Here is a 19822-nt window from a genome sequence, read left to right on the forward strand (position 1 = left end):
TACTCTTTCGAGTGTTCATGTGCTTTCAATGGTGAGAGTGGAGAAGGCTTATGATGACTAACGCCTCTACTATCGGCTTATCGCCCCTGAAAACAAAAGGATTAACCATTAACATTCCAACTGCTTGATCGTCATCATTTGTCGGGGAACATCAGGAGCCCCTCATACATGTCAGACGGTCGGCCAGTCCCAATCAAATCTACTGGTTCGACAGTCTTTCATCTAATGTGCGTTGGGTCCTCACTGCACAGTGTTGACTAATACATAATAAGTGTTCGATGGACATGTAAAACGTAAACTAATCTCTTAAAAAGTTTTGAAAAAAAAAAAAACTTAACTTCCGGAACGTTGGATTTGGCACCTTTTGTAAACCTGACAAGGCGAAAATTGTAAAATACGTTGATCGGACTGAAAGGGAGAATGTGATAGCTTTATTACCAGATGACAAGCAAATTAACAGATTAACGGGAATTTATATTTTACCCTCTGTTTTATGGTGTCAAAAGAACTCAGAGCTCAACAATATTTTCGCGACAATTTAACAATAAGGCTAAAGAGCATTGTAATATTTAGGGAGACCACAAAGTATTTGTTAGGCTGAAGGGTCTGCTTTTAAAAAAAAAAAAAAACTAGCGCCACCTTTGGCCACAACCAGTTATAGCGGATGGGCTTCAATTGCAATACTGTGCACGGCCACCAGAGTGGAACAAATCTTTGTGTTCTAATTCCATGAGGCTCCTTTAAGCACATACAGAATCGATATCTGAGGGCTTCATATGGTAAATCTATTCCGGAGGCAGAGCATAAAAGACGTCTTCCAGCATCTCAGCCCTTCATGTAGGAATTACACAGTCTTCTAGTAATGTTCATACACCGCAGCCTCGGGGAAGGGGAGCGGGGGTCCGGGTTCTCCGGGCAGGAGATAACGAGTGACTGATCTGTATGTAATTCAGGGGATGCACACAATGTATCAGGCATTAGCTTTCACTTGCGTCTCTTCATGGATTTGCTCTTTGATTTTGTAAGTCCTTATTTTAGTAAAAAAAAAGTTTTTTTTTTTAAATTAGATTATGACTTTATTTAACTGTGTTCTCCTCTCTTTGTCATCTTATTATGCCTTTTTTATGCAATTTCCTTGGAATTGTTTTCCTGTTTCCCTTCCCTTTCTTCCTCTGTCTTTCTTTAGCTTTCCTTCTTGTGGTTGACACCTGTTTTATTTCTATTTCTCTGCTTCTTACTCGTTTTTCTCCATCTAGCTCTTTTCTTCATCTTCCGTCTCCTCGCACCTCTCACCTGTCCTCTTATTACAGTTTTTACCTTTCTGCTTTTCTTATAATGTACGGGGATTTGGAATAAAAGGCTATAGCTAATGTCCACCAATGATAAACCCCTTGTGTAAATGGAGCAGTAATCAAGCCGAGGCATTGCAGCTTGGGTTACTGTCTGTGGGAGAGTTACAGAAAGTCGTCCCATGGACTGTAAGGGAAGCGACAGCCGCCATGTCCCACCGCTGCGCCATTCACATACGTGACTCTGGTTCTTCCAGTCAGTACAAGTTCCAGCAGTCAGACCAGATTACCAGATATTACCTATCACCTTCTTCCTTCCTTCCTTGTTTCCTTCTTTCCTTCCTTCTATTCTTCATTCACTATTCTCTTTTCTTTCTTTCCTTCCTTACTTCCTTAATGTCTTACCATTTCTTATTTTTCTCCCTTTCATTCTCCTTCCTTTACCTTTCTCTCTTCTTCCCTCTCTTGTCTTTTTTTCTTCTCTTTTTCGTTTATTTTGCTTTCACTCTTCCTTCCTTCCTCAATTCCTTTCTTCCTTCAATTTCCATTTCTTTCCCATTCTCCTTCCTTCTGTTCTTCCACCATTTTCATCCCTTGTTTCCTTCCCTTCCTTCTTTTCTACCTTCCTTTCTTCTTTCTTTCCATTTTTTGTTCCTTATTTACTTTCTCCCTCCCTTTTTCCTCCTTTTCTCTTTCCTATCCTCATTCATCCTTCCTTTTTCCCTCCCTTCCTTTGTCTCTTCCTCCCTATGTCCTCTCTTTTCTTCATGACTTCCTTTTATCCCTCCTTCTCTTTTTTTCCTTTTGCTTTTCCTCCTTCTCTCCCCTTCCCTTTGTTTCTTCCTCCCTTCCATATACCTTTCTTTCTTTCTTTCTTTTTCTTTCTTTCTTTCTTTCTTTCTTTCTTTCTTTCTTTCTTTCTTTCTTTCTTTCTTTCTTTCTTTCTTCATTCCTTACTTCTTTCCCTTGTTCTCTCCCTCATTCACTTTTTTATTTCCTTCCTTTTCCATTTCTTCTGTCCTTCTTTTTCTCTATCCCTTTCTGTCTTCTCCTTCCTTCCTTCTTTTCCCTTTCTCTCCCTCCCTTCTTTCCTTCCATTTTCCTCCTCCCCTTTCTCCCTTCCTTCCTCTTCTTTCCTTAGTTCCTTCCTCTCCTCCGCCCATTCTTAATGACACACCTCCAAGGTTCCCTCTCTTCCATGTTTCCTTTCTAGTCTGTACTTTCCCATGAGATCAGGTTGACTGATGTCCTTCTCCTTTCTCACGATGAACCGTCTGCTTCCTGCTGAGAATTATCCCAACATTCAGGGATTCCCAGGATCCGTCCTCCATGTTGTAATACAGAAGAATAATGTTAATTATTTGCAGATGGCGCTGATTAGTTAAATGCTGATTTACCTGATTAAAGAGCGGAATAATTAGAAGTTTTTCTGGGAGACGACGCTGTCGGCATAGTAATGGCGCTCACCTGTGTTCTGCACGATGCACATGTGATTTCCTTACGCGTGATGCATGTGTGATTTCCTTACACTTTTCCTGTAACTTTTTTTATCAACATTTTTATTCCAATGGTAAAGTTGTATGATTCCGCTCATCTCATTGTGACTGCACTCAGCTTTATACTTCTACAGACTTTATGACACTTTTTTTATCCCCTTTTTTCCAGTGCCCCCCCGGTTCCTGAATCACCCCGCCAATCTGTATGCCTACGAGAGTATGGACATTGAGTTTGATTGTGCCGTCTCCGGGAAGCCCCCTCCTACAGTGAAGTGGACCAAGAATGGAGAGGTGGTCATCCCCAGCGACTACTTCCAGATAGTGGTAAGTTATCTGTCATTTAAGGAGGAACTCCGCCATCCCCGCCGATTTTAGCGAGTCCAGTAAACTATCCTTTGCAACTTTTCCCGTAAACTTTGGTCGTACTCGACTTAGTGATGAGTGCACTAACTGATCATGTAATGTCTATGGCGTCCCCCTCGACGGCTGCTCATCGATAGCAATGAGAAACAGCGCCACACCTGCACGCGGGTTGTGCCTGGCATTGCACCTCAGCTCTATTGAAGTGACTGGGTCTGAACTGCAGAGGCATAAACAAATATGGGGTCATTGAGAGTATGTCCTGGTGGTCTAGAGCGATGGAGAGGGTCAATGCCGGAATAATTTGTGGTCTAGGAAATAAAGGAGATTAATGTCAAAAATCATTTCTGGTCTAGGAGTGAGAAAAGGGTTAATGCAATAATGGTTTAGCGAATTAAAGAGTTAATAATACCAGTATCCCTGGTGGTCTAGAGCAGACAAAGAGTCAATAACAGTATGTTTGGCTGTCTAGGGCAAGGTAAGGATAAATGTCAAAATCCCTGGTGGTCTAGGGTAATTGTAAAACTAGGGCTGATATCAATATTATTGATGGTCTAGGAAAAAGAAGGGGTTAATGTGAAAATCTTTTTTATTCTAGGAAAAAATGGGGTTAATGCAATGGTGATTTAGGGCAGTAAAGGTCGTAATAATCCTAGAATCCCTGGTGGTAGAGCAAAGAAGGGGTTAATGACTGTATTCTCGGTGGTGTTGTGTGATAATAGAAGGACAGGTGTCAAAATCCCTGGTGCTCTAGGGTTAATGTCAGCATATCTTGGGGTCTAGGGAAGTCGAAGAGTTAGCATCAAAATACCTACTTTTTGGGGGCGGGGAAGAAGTTGAAGTCATTTTTCCTGGTGATCTCACGCAGTAAAGGGGTTAATTCCAGAATCATTTGTGATCTAGGGAAGAAGTTAGGGTTAATATCAGTATTGTTGGTAGTTTTGGGACAGAGAAGGGGTAAAAGAGAGTATTCCTGGTGGTCCAGGGTTGTGGAAGAGTTAACGTTAGCATCCCTAGGAGTCTAGTACAGAGAAAGGGTTAATGACTATGACTGGAGGTTAAGGAGAGTGGATGGGTTCATATTAGAATTCCTCGGAGTCTAGCACAAAGAAAGGGTTAATGACCGTATTTGTGGTGGTCTAGGGCAGGGGTGTCAAACTGCATTCCTCGAGGGCTGCAAACAGGTCATGTTTTCAGGATTTCCTTGTACTGCACAGGTGATAATTTAATCAACTTCACAAATAATGAGTTGGTGATTAAATTATCACCTGTGCAGTACAAGGAAATCCTGAAAACATGACCTGTTTGCAGCCCTCGAGGAATGCAGTTTGACACCCCTGGTCTAGGGCTAATAAGGGGTTAATGTCAGTATGTCTGATGGTCTAGAACAGCGTTCCTCAACACCAGTCTTCAAAACCCACCAACAGGTCATGTTTTCGGGATATCCTTAGTATCGCACAGGTGATAATTCCATCGCCTATGCGATACTAAGGAAATCCTGAAAACATGACCTGTTGGTGGGTCTTGAGGACCGGTCTAGAATATTGAAGGGTTTATATTAACCCCCCCGAAGCTCTAGTATAAAGTAGGGGTAAACTTTGCATAGCCACAAACCCCACAATTGAGCGTTGATTTCATTGGCTCCTCTCAGTCTTGGGTGCTGATTTTTTTGGTGCCGTTCCCCGGGTCGGAGCGGACGCTGCGCTCAGAATCTTCTCTCGTGTGGAATACGCTGTCTACTGCTCGGCTCCCCACAGACAGTTCAGATGTGATCAGATGCCAGGCATTTATCTCTTTCTTGAAAGGTTTGCCCGTCGGCGAAACAATTTCGATTAAACTTTTCCACCTGCGCCGATTCCCACAGGTGCCGTAACGCAAAGAGGACTAAAGCTACAGCAATGAGTAGCTAACAAGTTCACGCGGTACATCGCCCGCGGACACACGGCTCATCCAACAACTCTAAGAAAAACAAGATATTAAAATTGCTGTTTGGTGTTTGCAGCTGAGATCAGCAAGTCAATAAAGACCGATACGTACATGACTGTAATTAGTGGGCACGTTACTAAAGGGTGTAAATACTTTTGCAAACATTGTTTTCTACTTCTCCAATACATTCAAGATTAATCAACTTCATACGTGCTGTAGCTCTGAAAGAAAAAAACAAAAAAAAACGAGTCTACCGTTTTGTGTACACAGCTCCTATGCCAATCTATGTGTGACCATGGTTACTGTGTAGTCAGGTCCTGTTGTCACGTAAACTATGAAGGAGAGGGGAGTGAGGGAGCTGATTACGACTTCAGGATCTGACTACACCGGGGTTTGTAGTCTGCATCCATAAACACACATAGGTCTGCAATAGAGCTGTAAACACAAAACGGTAGAAGAATTTTAATCAAGACCTTACTATGTAAATGTGCTTCTGCAGTCATATAAACTATGAAGGAGTGGGGAGTGAGGGAGTTGAATGTCTTCAAGGTCTGACTACACCAGGTTTAAAGTCTGTGTCACATGATGGAGTCCCTCTGCCCCGACGCGCGTTTCGCTGCTCCTCTTTGGGAAGAAGCGAAACGGGCTTACAGTCTGCAAACATAGGGACATATAGGTTTGCTATGGAGCTGAAAACACAAAACGGTAGAAAGAATTCTATTTGATACCTTATTACAGGTGTGCCAACGTCTTAAAGGGGTCTTCCCATGAAAGAGGTATTTCTTTTCCCCAGGAGCAGTGACTAATGCCTCACCATGGGGAGGGGGGATGGGGTTCCACCACTCATAAATGAATCAGGAACATATCTGTGTGACCATGAGGCTCCATTGAATTATAGTGATAAAAAATAGATCAGGCGAAAGGGGAAAATCCCTTTAATTGCTAATATACTCAGCAATAGAGCAATTGGGTGCAAAAGAGTACACACCCTTTATTTCCCCTCCCCCACTACAGATTCTACTCAGCAGCATTAGGGATTGTCATTACATATTGAGATGTTTTGTGGGTTTTTATATAGTAACTTTTTATTTTTTAATACATATTTTTACTGCTTAAAAAAAATAAAAACATACAGATGAGCAAAACCGAGTACAGTGTGTTAAAGGGGGCAATCTAGTTTCACCAATTAAAGGGATTGTCTTATCTTTTTTTTAAACGGGTAAAATTGCAACGTGCTTGCAAAAATCGGCAACTTACCTCTTTAAAAAAATCTCATTCTTATGAAAAATGGAGTTTAAAAAAAAATAATAATAATAATTCTATAGTTTACTACTCATTGACTAAGTTACCGACGACCTTTGCGGTTTTTCGGCAGTGGTGGAAAGGAATGAAGCGCAGTGCTTACAGACTCTTTGCTATAGAGCTTGTAGGTGCTGCTCTGTAGCTGGATCAGTTCAGGCAGTGTCAGTCTCCTTGTGCTCCTCCCATGCTGCACACAGATTTCAGGGCTCAAGGAGGCTGCGAGTGGGCCTCCGAGGAGCCAAAGCGCAGAAACCAGGTACCGGGAGCCCGAGGCTAGAGTGAAACTGTAGGACACTTAGAAGAACCGGAGGGAGAAGGACTACACATATACTGCCCAAATTAAGCCTGTGGTACAGCAGCATTCTGGAGCCTGGAGTCACCGTGCAGAGACCCCAGAAGGAACGGCTCAAGCTCATTGGTGCAACCTGTACAGCTGCTAAGGGCCCATATACTGTTATTGCCCAGTCTGTGGCCACTACTGGTCCAAACTGTCAGTCATCAGAAGGAAAATGCCCCCAGAAAGCTCAGGAAGTCTGTAGGCTGGGGAGAGCTGAACTACCCATATAATGCATTAAGAGATGTAGCAGTCATTTTACATAGGACTGCAGAGAGACCCTACCACCATTATCTTCAAAGCGGCGGCTCTGCTACATTTACCAACAATGGAACTGTGCTGCTTTTCTATCATTTGTTTCATGAACGCTGCATTTTGTACATTTCAGGGAGGCAGCAATCTGCGGATTTTAGGTCTGGTGCGGTCAGATGAAGGATTTTATCAGTGCATCGCTGAGAATGAAGCCGGGACGGCAGAGACGTACGCGCAGCTCATCATTCCAGATCCCGGTGAGTGTCCGTCATAAAACACATTGGAAATCCTGTAATCTCATCTCAAACTAACAAAAAAAAAAACCTGACAACTGACAACTGCCTTCAGCACCATATTGTAGCGCTCAGCCGGGTTGTCAGTTCCCTTCCCCCACATTGAATTAAAGGGACAGTAGTTCATCATAGTATTGGAAATTTAGGGGAGACATGTAAATGTTCATCCTTGCAGCAAAACATCGTGGTCGCTCATTATGGGGGGGGGAAATTTTTATAACATTCCTCTAGTCCAGTCATGACGGACAACATTTATCATTTCAGTCTGTGTGTGATATCCCAATGTGGTTTCACATAGGACTGCAGCAAAAAAAAAAAAAAATATATATAATCTGTCCTTCCTTACGTCTTTCTCAACATGTCCTGAGATGGGTGGCATTAGATAACCAAAAACATGACTTTATGATACTCTGTCAGGAGATGTTTATGCTACCAGTGTCTGTATGTTGCCACCCAGTGGTTGTGTTGTGCATTGCAGCCTGTTAATGAGTTTTCCTAGAATGTTGCTATCACATATAGATGCATCTATATACATAAAATATCTGATTTTTCCTGCTACAATATTAAAATCTCCCCCACCCCCCAGATTAAATTTTTTTTACTTTTTTTTTTTAAATACAATTTCTTCCATTGTAAATTTTTTTTAAATTCCTGAATAGTGATAATTTCGGACGACCTCTCTAATTCTGCACATCATCCCAATCTAGAAACATTTATTTGTACATTAATTATTCAGCTGTTATGGTCCGATGAAACCCAAAGAAATGATATGCTGTGAAGGTGGATGATGGGCAGGTGGGGGATGGGCAGGTGGGGGATGGGCAGGAGATGGGCAGGTGGTGGATGGGCAGGAGATGGGCAGGTGGTGGATGGGCAGGGGAAGGGCAGGTGGTGGATGGGCAGGAGATGGGCAGGTGGGGGATGGGCAGGGGAAGGGGCCACTTTCCAGCCTTCTCTCCTTCCACTCCATGTAATAAGAATAGCAATGTAACATCTAATTCTATAGACGCCCGGTGTAATTACATTCACAGCCTTCCCTGCGCTGCTATTATCATTATGTATCTGCTTGTTGCAGAAAGGATGGAAATGTGTGGATTTCTCTAGATATTCATAGTTGTATGCAGACAAACAAACAAAAAGAAGAAGAAGAAGAAGAAGAAGAAGAAGAAGAAGAAGAAGAAGAATGCATCATAGTCGTCTAGTGGGGGAAAGGGAAAACACAAATTTTTTGGAGTTAATGGGGTTCAATATTTAACACGTCTATATGTTCCAAGCTTTAATTGTGAGAAAGATAGATAGATAAGAGGCAGATAGATAATAGATAGATAATAGATAGATAGATAGATAGATAGATAGATAGATAGATAATAGATAATAGATAGATAGATAGATAGATAGATAGATAGATAGATAATAGATAGATAATAGATAGATAGATAATAGATAGATACTAGATAGATAGATAGATAGATAGATAGATAGATAATAGATAGATAGATAGATAGATAGATAGATAATAGATAGATAATAGATAATAGATAATAGATAGATAGATAGATAATAGATAGATAATAGATAATAGATAATAGATAATAGATAGATAGATAGATAATAGATAGATAGATAGATAGATAGATAGATAGATAGATAGATAGATAGATAATAGATAGATAGATAATAGATAGATAGATAGATAATAGATAGATAGATAGATAGATAGATAGATAGATAGATAGATAGATAGATAGATAGATAGATAATAGATAGATAATAGATAATAGATAATAGATAGATAGATAGATAATAGATAGATAATAGATACCAGATAGATAGATAGATAGATAGATAGATAAATAATAGATAGATAATAGATAGATAGATAATAGATAGATAATAGATAGATAGATAATAGATAGATGATAGATAGATAGATAATAGATAGATAATAGATAGATAGATAATAGATAGATAGATAGATAATAGATAGATAATAGATAGATAGATAGATAGATAGATAATAGATAATAGATAGATAGATAGATAGATAATAGATAGATAGATAGATAGATAGATAGATAGATAGATAGATAGATAGATAGATAATATATACATAATAGATAGATAGATAGATAGATAGATATATAATAGATAGATAATAGATAGATAGATAATAGATAGATAGATAGATAATAGATAGATAATAGATAGATAGATAGATAGATAGATAGATAGATAATAGATAATAGATAGATAGATAGATAGATAATAGATTAATAGATAATAGATAGATAATAGATAGATAGATAATAGATAGATAGATAATAGATAGATAGATAGATAGATAGATAGATAATAGATAGATAGATAGATAGATAGATAGATAGATAGATAGATAGATAGATAGATAATAAATGATGGAGAGTAATCTCGGTAGATCCCTTATATGTTATTACCCTCGGGATCTGCTCTCACAATGATAACATTATAATAAAACTTGACATTTCTATGAATTTGTCTCAATAACATCCAGCGATCATCGCCCTCTGGTGGTCTTGTGGAGGATTACCTCCCAGGTGGGGGTAGGGGGTCGGTAACATTCTCCATTCTTACATTTCTGCGTTTAGACTCTTATCTCAATGGATCTTTATCGCGGGTCCATTGTAAGGTTCTTGAAAAGATTCATGACTGACAGCGTGTAAGTGTTCTGTAGAGAATGTCGCCCGCATGGACACACGGTCATCTGATAACACAGAACATCCCTCCAACAGTCCACACATCAGTCCTTGCCTTTGTTTGGTACTTTGTGATACACGGTTTCGCCAGCCTTTTATATGTGCGATTATTTTAGCATATAGAAATGTATAAAACTCTGGCATTGCTTCATTAATATTAGTGGCCCTTGTCCCTTTCTTCACCTTCCAGTAGTCTGTAATCGCCTTTCCCTTCCTACAGGCTTTGTTAAATGTTCACAAAAAACTCTTCAGCTCTCAGAGTAAATAGAAAAAAGGGAGGAGGGGAGAGGAGGGGGATGCAACTGCAGCTTCTCATTCAAAGTGTCTAAGAAGATGAGAGGAGGCCAGTTGGGTGAGTTATCTGATCGGCCAGAGTACAGGGGCTGCTTAGGACCCTCTGTATGTGACCGGTATATGAAACACAAACTGTCAAGGTTGTGATGCAGTAAATAGAAAACAGGTTAGAGGGGAGAGGAGGGGGATGCAGCTGCAGTTTTTCATTTAAATTGTCACTGTGTGCGAGAGGAGTGGAAGGCAGCTTAGTGAAACCTTGGTCTACTGGATACAACCTCTCCATGCAGTACTACGAGGAATGTTCATCTGAATGGCGACCATGTCTTCTACTTAGTGAAGGGATGATGTCTGGTGGGCAATCCGCTGTTTACCCAGAGGTATCAGGAGCCAGCTATGCATTGATCACTAATTAACTCCCATCTTAAAGACACAGTGATGACCCCTTTGAAGGAATATTCCTGTCTTTGGATGAAAGCAGGCATAATTCTTTCTTAAACTTAGACACTCCCTTTAATGAGAACTGTCACTTGCTATATACACATAATTTCTTAAATCCATTATTAACGCCTCTGTTCTCGTGAATCCGACGATGTTTTTCTTTTGTTTCTACCCCTCTCCGTTCCTGAGATATGACCCCAGAATCCTTTTTCGACCTTTTAGCCACATGGGTGTGATCGTCACCTCCCCTCTGTGGGAGTATTCTCATAAACCATGCCTACTTGGCTGAAAAGGCAAGGCTCGTGTGCAGAGAAAAGGAGGCCATATCTCAGGAACGGAGAGGCGCAGGAAGAAAAGAAAAACGTCGCCGAATTCAGTAGAACAGCGGCTTTTACACCGGGTACAAAAATTACATATTTATTGCAAGTGACCGATCCCCTTTAAGCCATGTTCCTACCTAACAAAGAGCACCGCAATGCAGAAGTGAAACATTGTATCACTACTATGCTACATGTGAAATATTTGTATACAGTTTCGCCAATATTTATAGATTCTCACATGTTTAGAATCTTATTTACTCAAACATAGTAGTAATATATTAATAAATAAATATTGATATTTTAGTTTCTGAACCTTTATTCGTTTGTTGACCTCTGGTTTTGCGTCTATGAGGTATAAATACCAGATTTCCCCCTAGAATGCGCCTCTGATAGGATCCCTAATTGATGTATCATGTCCTTACCTTTAAGCACTGTACAGTTTCCATCCCCATGGAAATTACTCATCTTCTCAGCAAAGTGCTCACATATTTATCTTTTTAATTATAATACGGCTATGAGTAGATGGAGACAGCCTTTAGGAAGGAACGTACCGTGCAGGTTGTTTATATACACCCCCGGGACCTACTAAAGGAGTGTTGAGAAGCCAAAGTGATCATTACGTATCGGCACATTTACATAAAACATGCATGTCAGGGAACTGAGGAACGCAAAGAGCGTCTATGGGTGCGTGGGCAGAGTTTGGTGATGTTCTCCAAGATTCATTCCTAGAATCTGAGAACAGATGACCTGGAGTATGGATCCACTCAAAGGTTCCTTTCTAAGCTAATCATAACTTTGTGTAATACTCAAAGAGGGCAAGAAAGAGCAGAGGGACTAAAAAATGGTCTCACCGGCTCTCCAACGATTGACCAAGTTGAAGGCTTCTATGTGCCCAATACTCGCCATTTATCCCATATGTACGAAAGATAATTAGAATAGATCAATTATTATTGAGGGTCTGGCTGCTGAGACCCCTACTGATTGCAAAAATGGAGAGCTGTAGTAAGAATGTGAGACCAACATTCAATAAAAGGATGTGCATGTGAGACCACCAGTCCCACAGGTAGTGAAAGGAGCACTAGTGTGCTTGTGAGACCAACAATCCTACAGATAGTGAGACAACCACAGACGGTAAAAGGAGAAACTGTGAGCATGTGAGACCACCACTCCTACAGTGAAAGAAGCAGTAGTGAGCATGTGAGACTACAACTCCTACTGACAGGTAAAGGACTACTAGTGAGCATGTCAGACCACCACTCCAATAGTGAAAGAAGCAGTAGTGAGCATGTGAGACCACAATTTCTACAGTGAAAGAAGCAGTAGTGAGCATGTGAGACCACCTTTCCTACAGTGAAAGAAGCAATAGTGAGCATGTGAGACCACCACTCCTATAGCGAAAGAAGCAGTAGTGAGCATGTGAGACCACCATTTTTACAGTGAAAGAAGCAGTAGTGAGCATGTGAGACCACCTTTCCTACAGTGAAAGAAGCAATAGTGAGCATGTGAGACCACCACTCCTACAGTGAAAGAAGCAGGAGTGAGAATGTGAGACAACAACTTTTATATAGACAATAAAAGGATCTGCATGTGAGACCACCAGTCCTATGGGTAGTGAAAGGAGCACTAGTGTGTTTGTGAGACCTAAAGTCCTACAGATAGTGAAAGGAGCAGTAGTGAGCATGTGAGACCACCACAGACAGTAAAAGGAGAACCAGTGAGCATGTGAGACCACCACTCCTACAGTGAAATAAGCAGTAGTGAGTATGTGAGAAAACCATTCCTACAATGAAAGAAGCTGTAGTGAGCATGTGAGACCACCACTCCCACAGTGAAAGAAGCAGTAGTGAGCATGTGAGACCACCACTCCTGCAGTGAAGGAAGCTGTAGTGAGCATGTGAGACCACCACTCCCACAGTGAAAGAAGCAGTAGTGAGCATGTGAGACCACCACTGCTACAGTAAAAGAAGCAGTAGTGATTATGTGAGACCACCACTCCTACAGTGAAAGAAGCAGTAGTGAGAATGTGAGACCACAACTTTCATATAGACAGTAAAAGGATGTGCATGTGAGACCACCAATCCTATGGGTAGAGAAAGGAGCACTAGTGTGCTTATGAGACCAACAGTCCTACAGATAGTGAAAGGAGCAGTTGTGAACAAGTGAGACCACCACGGACAGCAAAAGGAGAACCAGTGAGCATGTGAGACCACCACTCCTACAGTGAAATAAGCAGCAGTGAGCATGTGAGACGATCATTCCTATAATGAAAGAAGCAGTAGTGAGCATGTGAGACCACCACTCCTATAGTGAAAAAAGCAGTAGTGAGCATGTGAGACCACCACTCCTACAGTGAAATAAGCAGCAGTGCGCATGTGAGACCACCACTCCTACTGAAAGTAAAAGGAGTACTAGTGAGCATGTGAGATCACCATTCCTATTGTGAAAATAGTAGTAGTGAGCATGTGAGACAGCCACTCATTTATACAGTGAAAGTAGTAGAAGTGAGCATGTGAGACCACCACTACTGCAGTGAAAGGAGCAGTCGTGAGCATGTGAGCCCACCACCCCTACAGACAGTAAAAAGAGAAGTATTGAGCTTGTGAGACCACCATTCCTACAGTGAAAGTAGTAGTAGTGAGTAGTGAAAAAAAATCCCTAGTGGCCAAAGTGAAAATGGCAACATTTCTATTTTGTGTTTTTAATACAGATTGTGATATGGAAAGAAAAATAAATTTCTGAAAATTAAAAAACAGTGATAGATTTAATGGAAAAATCTGGATTAAACAATAGGTCATATTCCGATAATGGCTTCCCCGTAAGAAGGTTGAATTTCCGTAGCTAGGATAGAGCATCTTACACATGTCCTCATCTAAAGGCTTCTTTTCCTCGAGCTCTTCCAGTGTCTCAGAGCAACATTGACGGATGAACTCTTAATCTAATTTCCATAGTTATTGGTGGCCTCCAGCGCCGGAGCTTCTCCTTCCTGACAGTCCAGTCTATTCGAAGACCATGATATAGTGGAATGGAGCATGTGAATAGTCATTATTCTTACAGATAGGGAATATTTGGGAAAATTAGGATTTAGATGCCGTGGGATGGAGGATGATGTTTGGGTCTGTAGATCTATAGTTAGGTGATCGTTGAGTCAGGCTGGATATAATTGCTTATTACGTGGATGTAGACACAAGTCAGTGGAAAGCTCGGGCGGAATACAAAGCTCTTGCTGCATCTCATTACACATCCAGGGAGCATCTTCAATCATTGATTGGAATGGAATATTTTACATATGCCTCCATGATGATGAGACTTATCTATGGTGACAGTCACACGCCGCTTCAGGGGCACGGCATTAAGTAAATGCATCTGCCGGTGACTGACTGCAAAGAGCGACAATATAACTAGGTCCTTCATCAAGTTCACAGAGACAGGTGATTATAAAGAGAAGCCTGTTTATATTATTACGGGTAGTATATTGGATTCGTCTGCACGGTGCACCACCACCGCCCACAGCCTTAAACCAATGAGTTTGACATGGAGTTGTATGTTCTTCTAGCTTAGGAAGAGATGAAGATGGTCCATGAGTCTTAGCACCAACATGTTCTGCAGAACGGTCCCCAATGGGCATTCACTCACATCAGGATCAATTTCATGGGAAGGCAATCAAGGCTTCATCTATGTCTTTAGGGTTCAGAAGGCTAGAACCCTAAAGTTCTAGGAAGTTCTTCATCTCTTCTAGGAAGAGATGAAGATTGTCCATGAGTCTTAGCACCAACATGTTCCTCAGAACAGTCCACAATGGGCATTCACTCACATCAGGATCAATTTCATGGGAAGGCAATTAAGCTTTCATCTATGTCTTTAGGGTTCAGAAGGCTAGAACCTTAAAGTTGTAGGAAGTTCTTCATCTCTTCTAGGAAGAGATGAAGATGGTCCATGAGTCTTAGCACCAACATGTTCCTCAGAACGGTCCACCATGGGCATTCACTCACATCAGGATCAATTTCATGGGAAGGCAATTTAGCCTTTATCTATGTCTTTAGGGTTCAGAAGAACATGGGAAGAACATACAAAGTCCATGCAGATGTTTTCCTTGGCTGGATTTGAACCCAGGATCCCAGTGCTATCCACTGATTCACCATGCAGCCTTATGCATGCAAGTCTACCCTATATCAGCGTCACCTGAACTATACTCCTACTTCTACTTTTGGCTTATTTTCTGCATGTCATAAAGTTCAAGAATGTGTCCTTCTAGCTTACTCCAGGGTGCAGAGCCATCGTCCCAATTATTTTTTTAATGTGAGTCTTACCCACTCTGTTCTCCTTGGTGTTCTTTTTCCTACTTAATTTCTTTATGGGTGAATCCACCTGCTCTGCTGTTTTCATTAGAGGAACCTTTCCACAATTCATGGGTGGAGCCTGCATGGCATGGCTTCCTCATGGGTGGACCCTGCTTACCCTGTTCACTTCGTGGCCGTGACATCCATAGTCTGTTCTCCTCATTGGTAAATCCTCCATGGCTCGTTGTCTTCATGGTTGGAACCTACCTAAGCTGTTCTCTGCATGGATGGCGACTACCAGTCCTATTCTATTTATGAGTGTAATCCTCATAGTTTATGCTCTTCGTGGGATGAGCCTTACTATTCTGTTCTCTTAATGGGTGAAGCCTACCTGCCCTGATCTTTAAAGGTTTGAACCCGCCTGGCTTGTTTCTTCATGATACTAGCCTACCTGCCCTATTTTCTTTGTTGGCGTAACCTCAATGACCTGTTCCTTCCATCTTCCAGAGCTTCCATAGCTTGTTTTATTCATTTGTTGAGCTTACAAGTAATATTCTCATTGTAAGTGGAACTTCCATGCCATTTTATCTTCATGACAGGATCCTTACTGTCTTGTTTTTTTTGTTCTATGGGTGATGCTTTCTTTTTTAATTATGAATGGAGTCTACCTGATCTGTTCTCTCTTTGAGAGGAATCTGTATGACCTGTTCTTTTTATGAATGAAGCCAAACTGTCCTGTTTTGTTTATAAGTCTTCTATCCTGTTCTTTGCATGGGTAGAGCCTACTTTTCTGTCTTACTCGTGGTTACCTCCATGGCACATTGTCTTCACGAGAAGAGCCTTGATACCTTGTCCTCTACATGGGTGAAGCCTAAAAATCCGATTAGAAAAAAACGTACACAAGAACCAATTACGGTATAAAAATACATACAGTAATACAATATAAGTACACAGTACAAAATCATTCTATCCGTAGATGTAAAAGGATCACCAGCAAAAGTGTACAATACTAGTGTAAGAATTACCACTGGTGGGTGCCAATGCCTGCCCCTACGCATGTTTCAGCAAACTGCCTTCTTCTGGGGGTCGCCTACGTGTCCCAATGTGCAAGAATTACCTCTGGTGGTTGCCAATGCCTGCCCCTACGCATGTTTCGGCAAACTGCCTTCTTCTGGGGGTCGCCTACCTGTCCCAATGTGTAAGAATTACCTCTGGTGGGTGCCAATGCCTGCCCCTACGCATGTTTTGGCTAACTGCCTTCTTCTGGGGGTCGCCTACCTGTCCCAATGTGTAAGAATTACCTCTGGTGGTTGCCAATGCCTGCCCCTACGCATGTTTCGGTGAACTGCCGTCTTCTGGGGGTCCCCTACGTGTCCCAATGTGCAAGAATTACCTCTGGTGGTTGCCAATGCCTGCCCCTACGCATGTTTTGGCAAACTGCCTTCTTCTGGGGGTCGCCTACGTGTCCCAATGTGCAAGAATTACCTCTGGTGGTTGCCAATGCCTGCCCCTACGCATGTTTCGGCAAACTGCCTTCTTCTGGGGGTCGCCTACGTGTCCCAATGTGCAAGAATTACCTCTGGTGGTTGCCAATGCCTGCCCCTACGCATGTTTCGGCAAACTGCCTTCTTCTGGGGGTCGCCTACCTGTCTCAATGTGTAAGAATTACCTCTGGTGGTTGCCAATGCCTGCCCATACGCATGTTTCGGCAAACTGCCTTCTTCTGGGGGTCGCCTACCTGTCTCAATGTGTAAGAATTACCTCTGGTGGTTGCCAATGCCTGCCCCTACACATGTTTTGGCAAACTGCCTTCTTCTGGGGGTCGCCTACCTGTCCCAATGTGTAAGAATTACCTCTGGTGGGTGCCAATGCCTGCCCCTACGCATGTTTCGGCAAATTGCCTTCTTCTGGGGCTCGCCTACCTGTCTCAATGTGTAAGAATTACCTCTGGTGGTTGCCAATGCCTGCCCCTACGCATGTTTTGGCAAACTGCCTTCTTCTGGGGGTCGCCTACCTGTCCCAATGTGTAAGAATTACCTCTGGTGGGTGCCAATGCCTGCCCCTATGCATGTTTCGGCAAACTGCCTTCTTCTGGGGGTCGCCTACCTGTCCCAATGTGCAAGAATTACCTCTGGTGGGTGCCAATGCCTGCCCCTACGCATGTTTCGGGAAACTGCCTTCTTCTGGGGGTCGCCTACCTGTCCCAATGTGTAAAGGGTTGAACCTGAATGGCTTGTTCCTCAAATATTGCCTACCTGCCTGTTTTCTTCATAGGTATACCCTCCATAACACCATGAATTGTTCTTTTTATGGACGAAACCTAACAGACCTATTTTCTCCCAGGCTTCATTATCAATTTTTGTTTTCATCCATGACAATTCTGAAAACTATGGGGGTCGCTGAGATAGAAAGGGATATCATAACCAATGTAGGAAGTAGAAAATAACGTGAAGCCGAAGACTTTATCACATGGGATGATGACGGCCATCACTCTAAGTGGCCTAAGTAACGAGCTGATGTCACTGACTCGAAACTTAGAGTGAATGTCTATATTAACACATTCTAATTTCTATTCTGACTCATTTCATAGTCAATGGTCTATCATTCAGATGCAAACCTTCAAATTCTCTTTTACAGGGAAAAATAACATTATAAAATTCTGATGGGCAACATCTTGTTTTCTTCCTCTATAGACATAGAAATAGCTGAAATATTTTTTTCCAAAATACGGTATATATATATATATTTTTTTTTGCTATATGATATAAAGTAGAGCTGATATTGGCAATGCAATGGGGCTTCACATTATTCTTTCGCCTTATCGTAGTTCGGAGGTCGTTGACGGGTCATTGGCAATAACACTACATGTCCTCCCCTTTAATTTTTCACACGTATGGCTTACATAGGTTGCGTTGATTACTGTATATGTCAGGCTAGGGAATTAATTTAAAAAAAAAAGCCATTTAATAAGACAAGGTGCATATGTGGCCACCGTCCAAGTAGAAGATGTATGCTGGCACCGGTTAGGCTTTTGAGGAATGACAATACCATGTAAACACCAGCCAAGATGGCACAAAGCCAAAGAAAAAAAATCATACGAAATAATGATTATGACGGACGATGTTCCTTTAAAAAAAGGCAGCGTGGCGTACAGAGATAAAGAGCGACAAATCAGTTTCCCGTGTGCCCTTTAAGAAGGTAATAAATATCCGGAGTGAGGAGAATCGGCCCGTCCATAAATACTGATATTTATTTAATTTTGCCTATCTCCTGCCGCGGAGTGTGCCGCCACGCCGCGCCGCGTGTACATACATCACTGTTCCCAATAGAAACTGATTGGCATTCATGCCTGAATGTCTTTTTATTTTCTCCTTGGCTGCTGGGTGCAGCCTGACTTCCCCGGAAACTAAAGAGCTTCATCTATTAGGCGTGACAGATTTGTATTCAGCGCTAAATGTCTGACCTTGCTTATACTCTTTCATCCATTCCCATCAACCCTTCCCCAGATGAAAGATTCTGTTTAACGCCTGCTTCCTGTCTGTTGCCTTGGAAACGTAGACTAAGCAAGGAGGCCTCAGAGACTAACGAAAGGGGAAGGGAGAGCAAAAAATTAAAAAAAATTAAAAATATGTAAAATAAATAAATACAATGTGAAAAAAATGTTTTTGGCAAAATCAAATGATAATCGTTTTGTTTGACCTCTTCTACGTAAAGTATGATGATATATATATATACGGTACACATGATGTTGGGCAACTTTCCTGATATGTCCAGGAAGTGCCCGTAATGAGGGAAGACCTCTCGAGCTCCTGGAGGAGTCAGCAAATCTCCAGTATGAACCCTTCGATTCTGGAACAGATGAGACGATGGAGAGAAAAATGTCTCCATCTTCTCCATTGTGTCAGCGACTTGACTTGTATGACCGAGTGCGAGCCGGATATTGAATCAAGCTCGGACATGCTGAGATTTTTATCCCCAAACCGCCTTCATTCATGGTAAAAAAAAAATGGACATGGGCATGATACTGTAGAAATATATTGATCTGGGTGCGTCCGATCACACTCGGACCCAAAATATGGTCGAAGTTATAAAACAAGAGAGAACGTGAAAGAAAGGATAAATAGACAGACAATAGTGTAAGATGGTTGCCAGACACGTCCTTGAGGGGAGATATGTATCATCGAGGTTGGTAGCCTCAGTGGTTTAAGCCCGGGAAAGCAGGCTCCAGCACATGTAGTGCTGAGAGAGTTAGTAGGTCGTAACAGGGCCAGGTTATTAGCAGTCATAGAGATGAGTGGTACTGGCTGCTCACATAGCCTCAACCCGGGTCGTGGTATGGCAGATAAAAAGGAGACCAGTTGTCTCATTCAGTGTCTATGTCTGGAGGTGTGCAGACCTCCTGTATTGCTTGTGTTTGCTGCAGGACTCAAGAGCTGGACGCTAACCTGAGCGGGTGAACCAGCACTACTGTATGGACTATTTACTTTTATGTGGAGAAAAAAAGGGTGA

The 19822-nt window shown here is 41.9% G+C and overlaps 1 protein-coding gene across 1 annotated transcript in view; it reads left to right on the forward strand.

The window, feature by feature from the left end:
• Positions 1 to 19822, forward strand: part of DCC (DCC netrin 1 receptor) — a 1008503-nt gene that overhangs the window by 654125 nt on the left and 334556 nt on the right. The window contains exons 6-7 of the mRNA XM_069745998.1: positions 2955 to 3109; positions 7096 to 7216. Coding sequence (XP_069602099.1) covers positions 2955 to 3109; positions 7096 to 7216 — 276 coding nt within the window. The remainder of the gene's footprint in view (positions 1 to 2954; positions 3110 to 7095; positions 7217 to 19822) is intronic.

This window comes from Ranitomeya imitator, chromosome 1 (assembly GCF_032444005.1).
Source record: "Ranitomeya imitator isolate aRanImi1 chromosome 1, aRanImi1.pri, whole genome shotgun sequence".
NCBI classification, from domain to species: domain Eukaryota; kingdom Metazoa; phylum Chordata; class Amphibia; order Anura; family Dendrobatidae; genus Ranitomeya; species Ranitomeya imitator.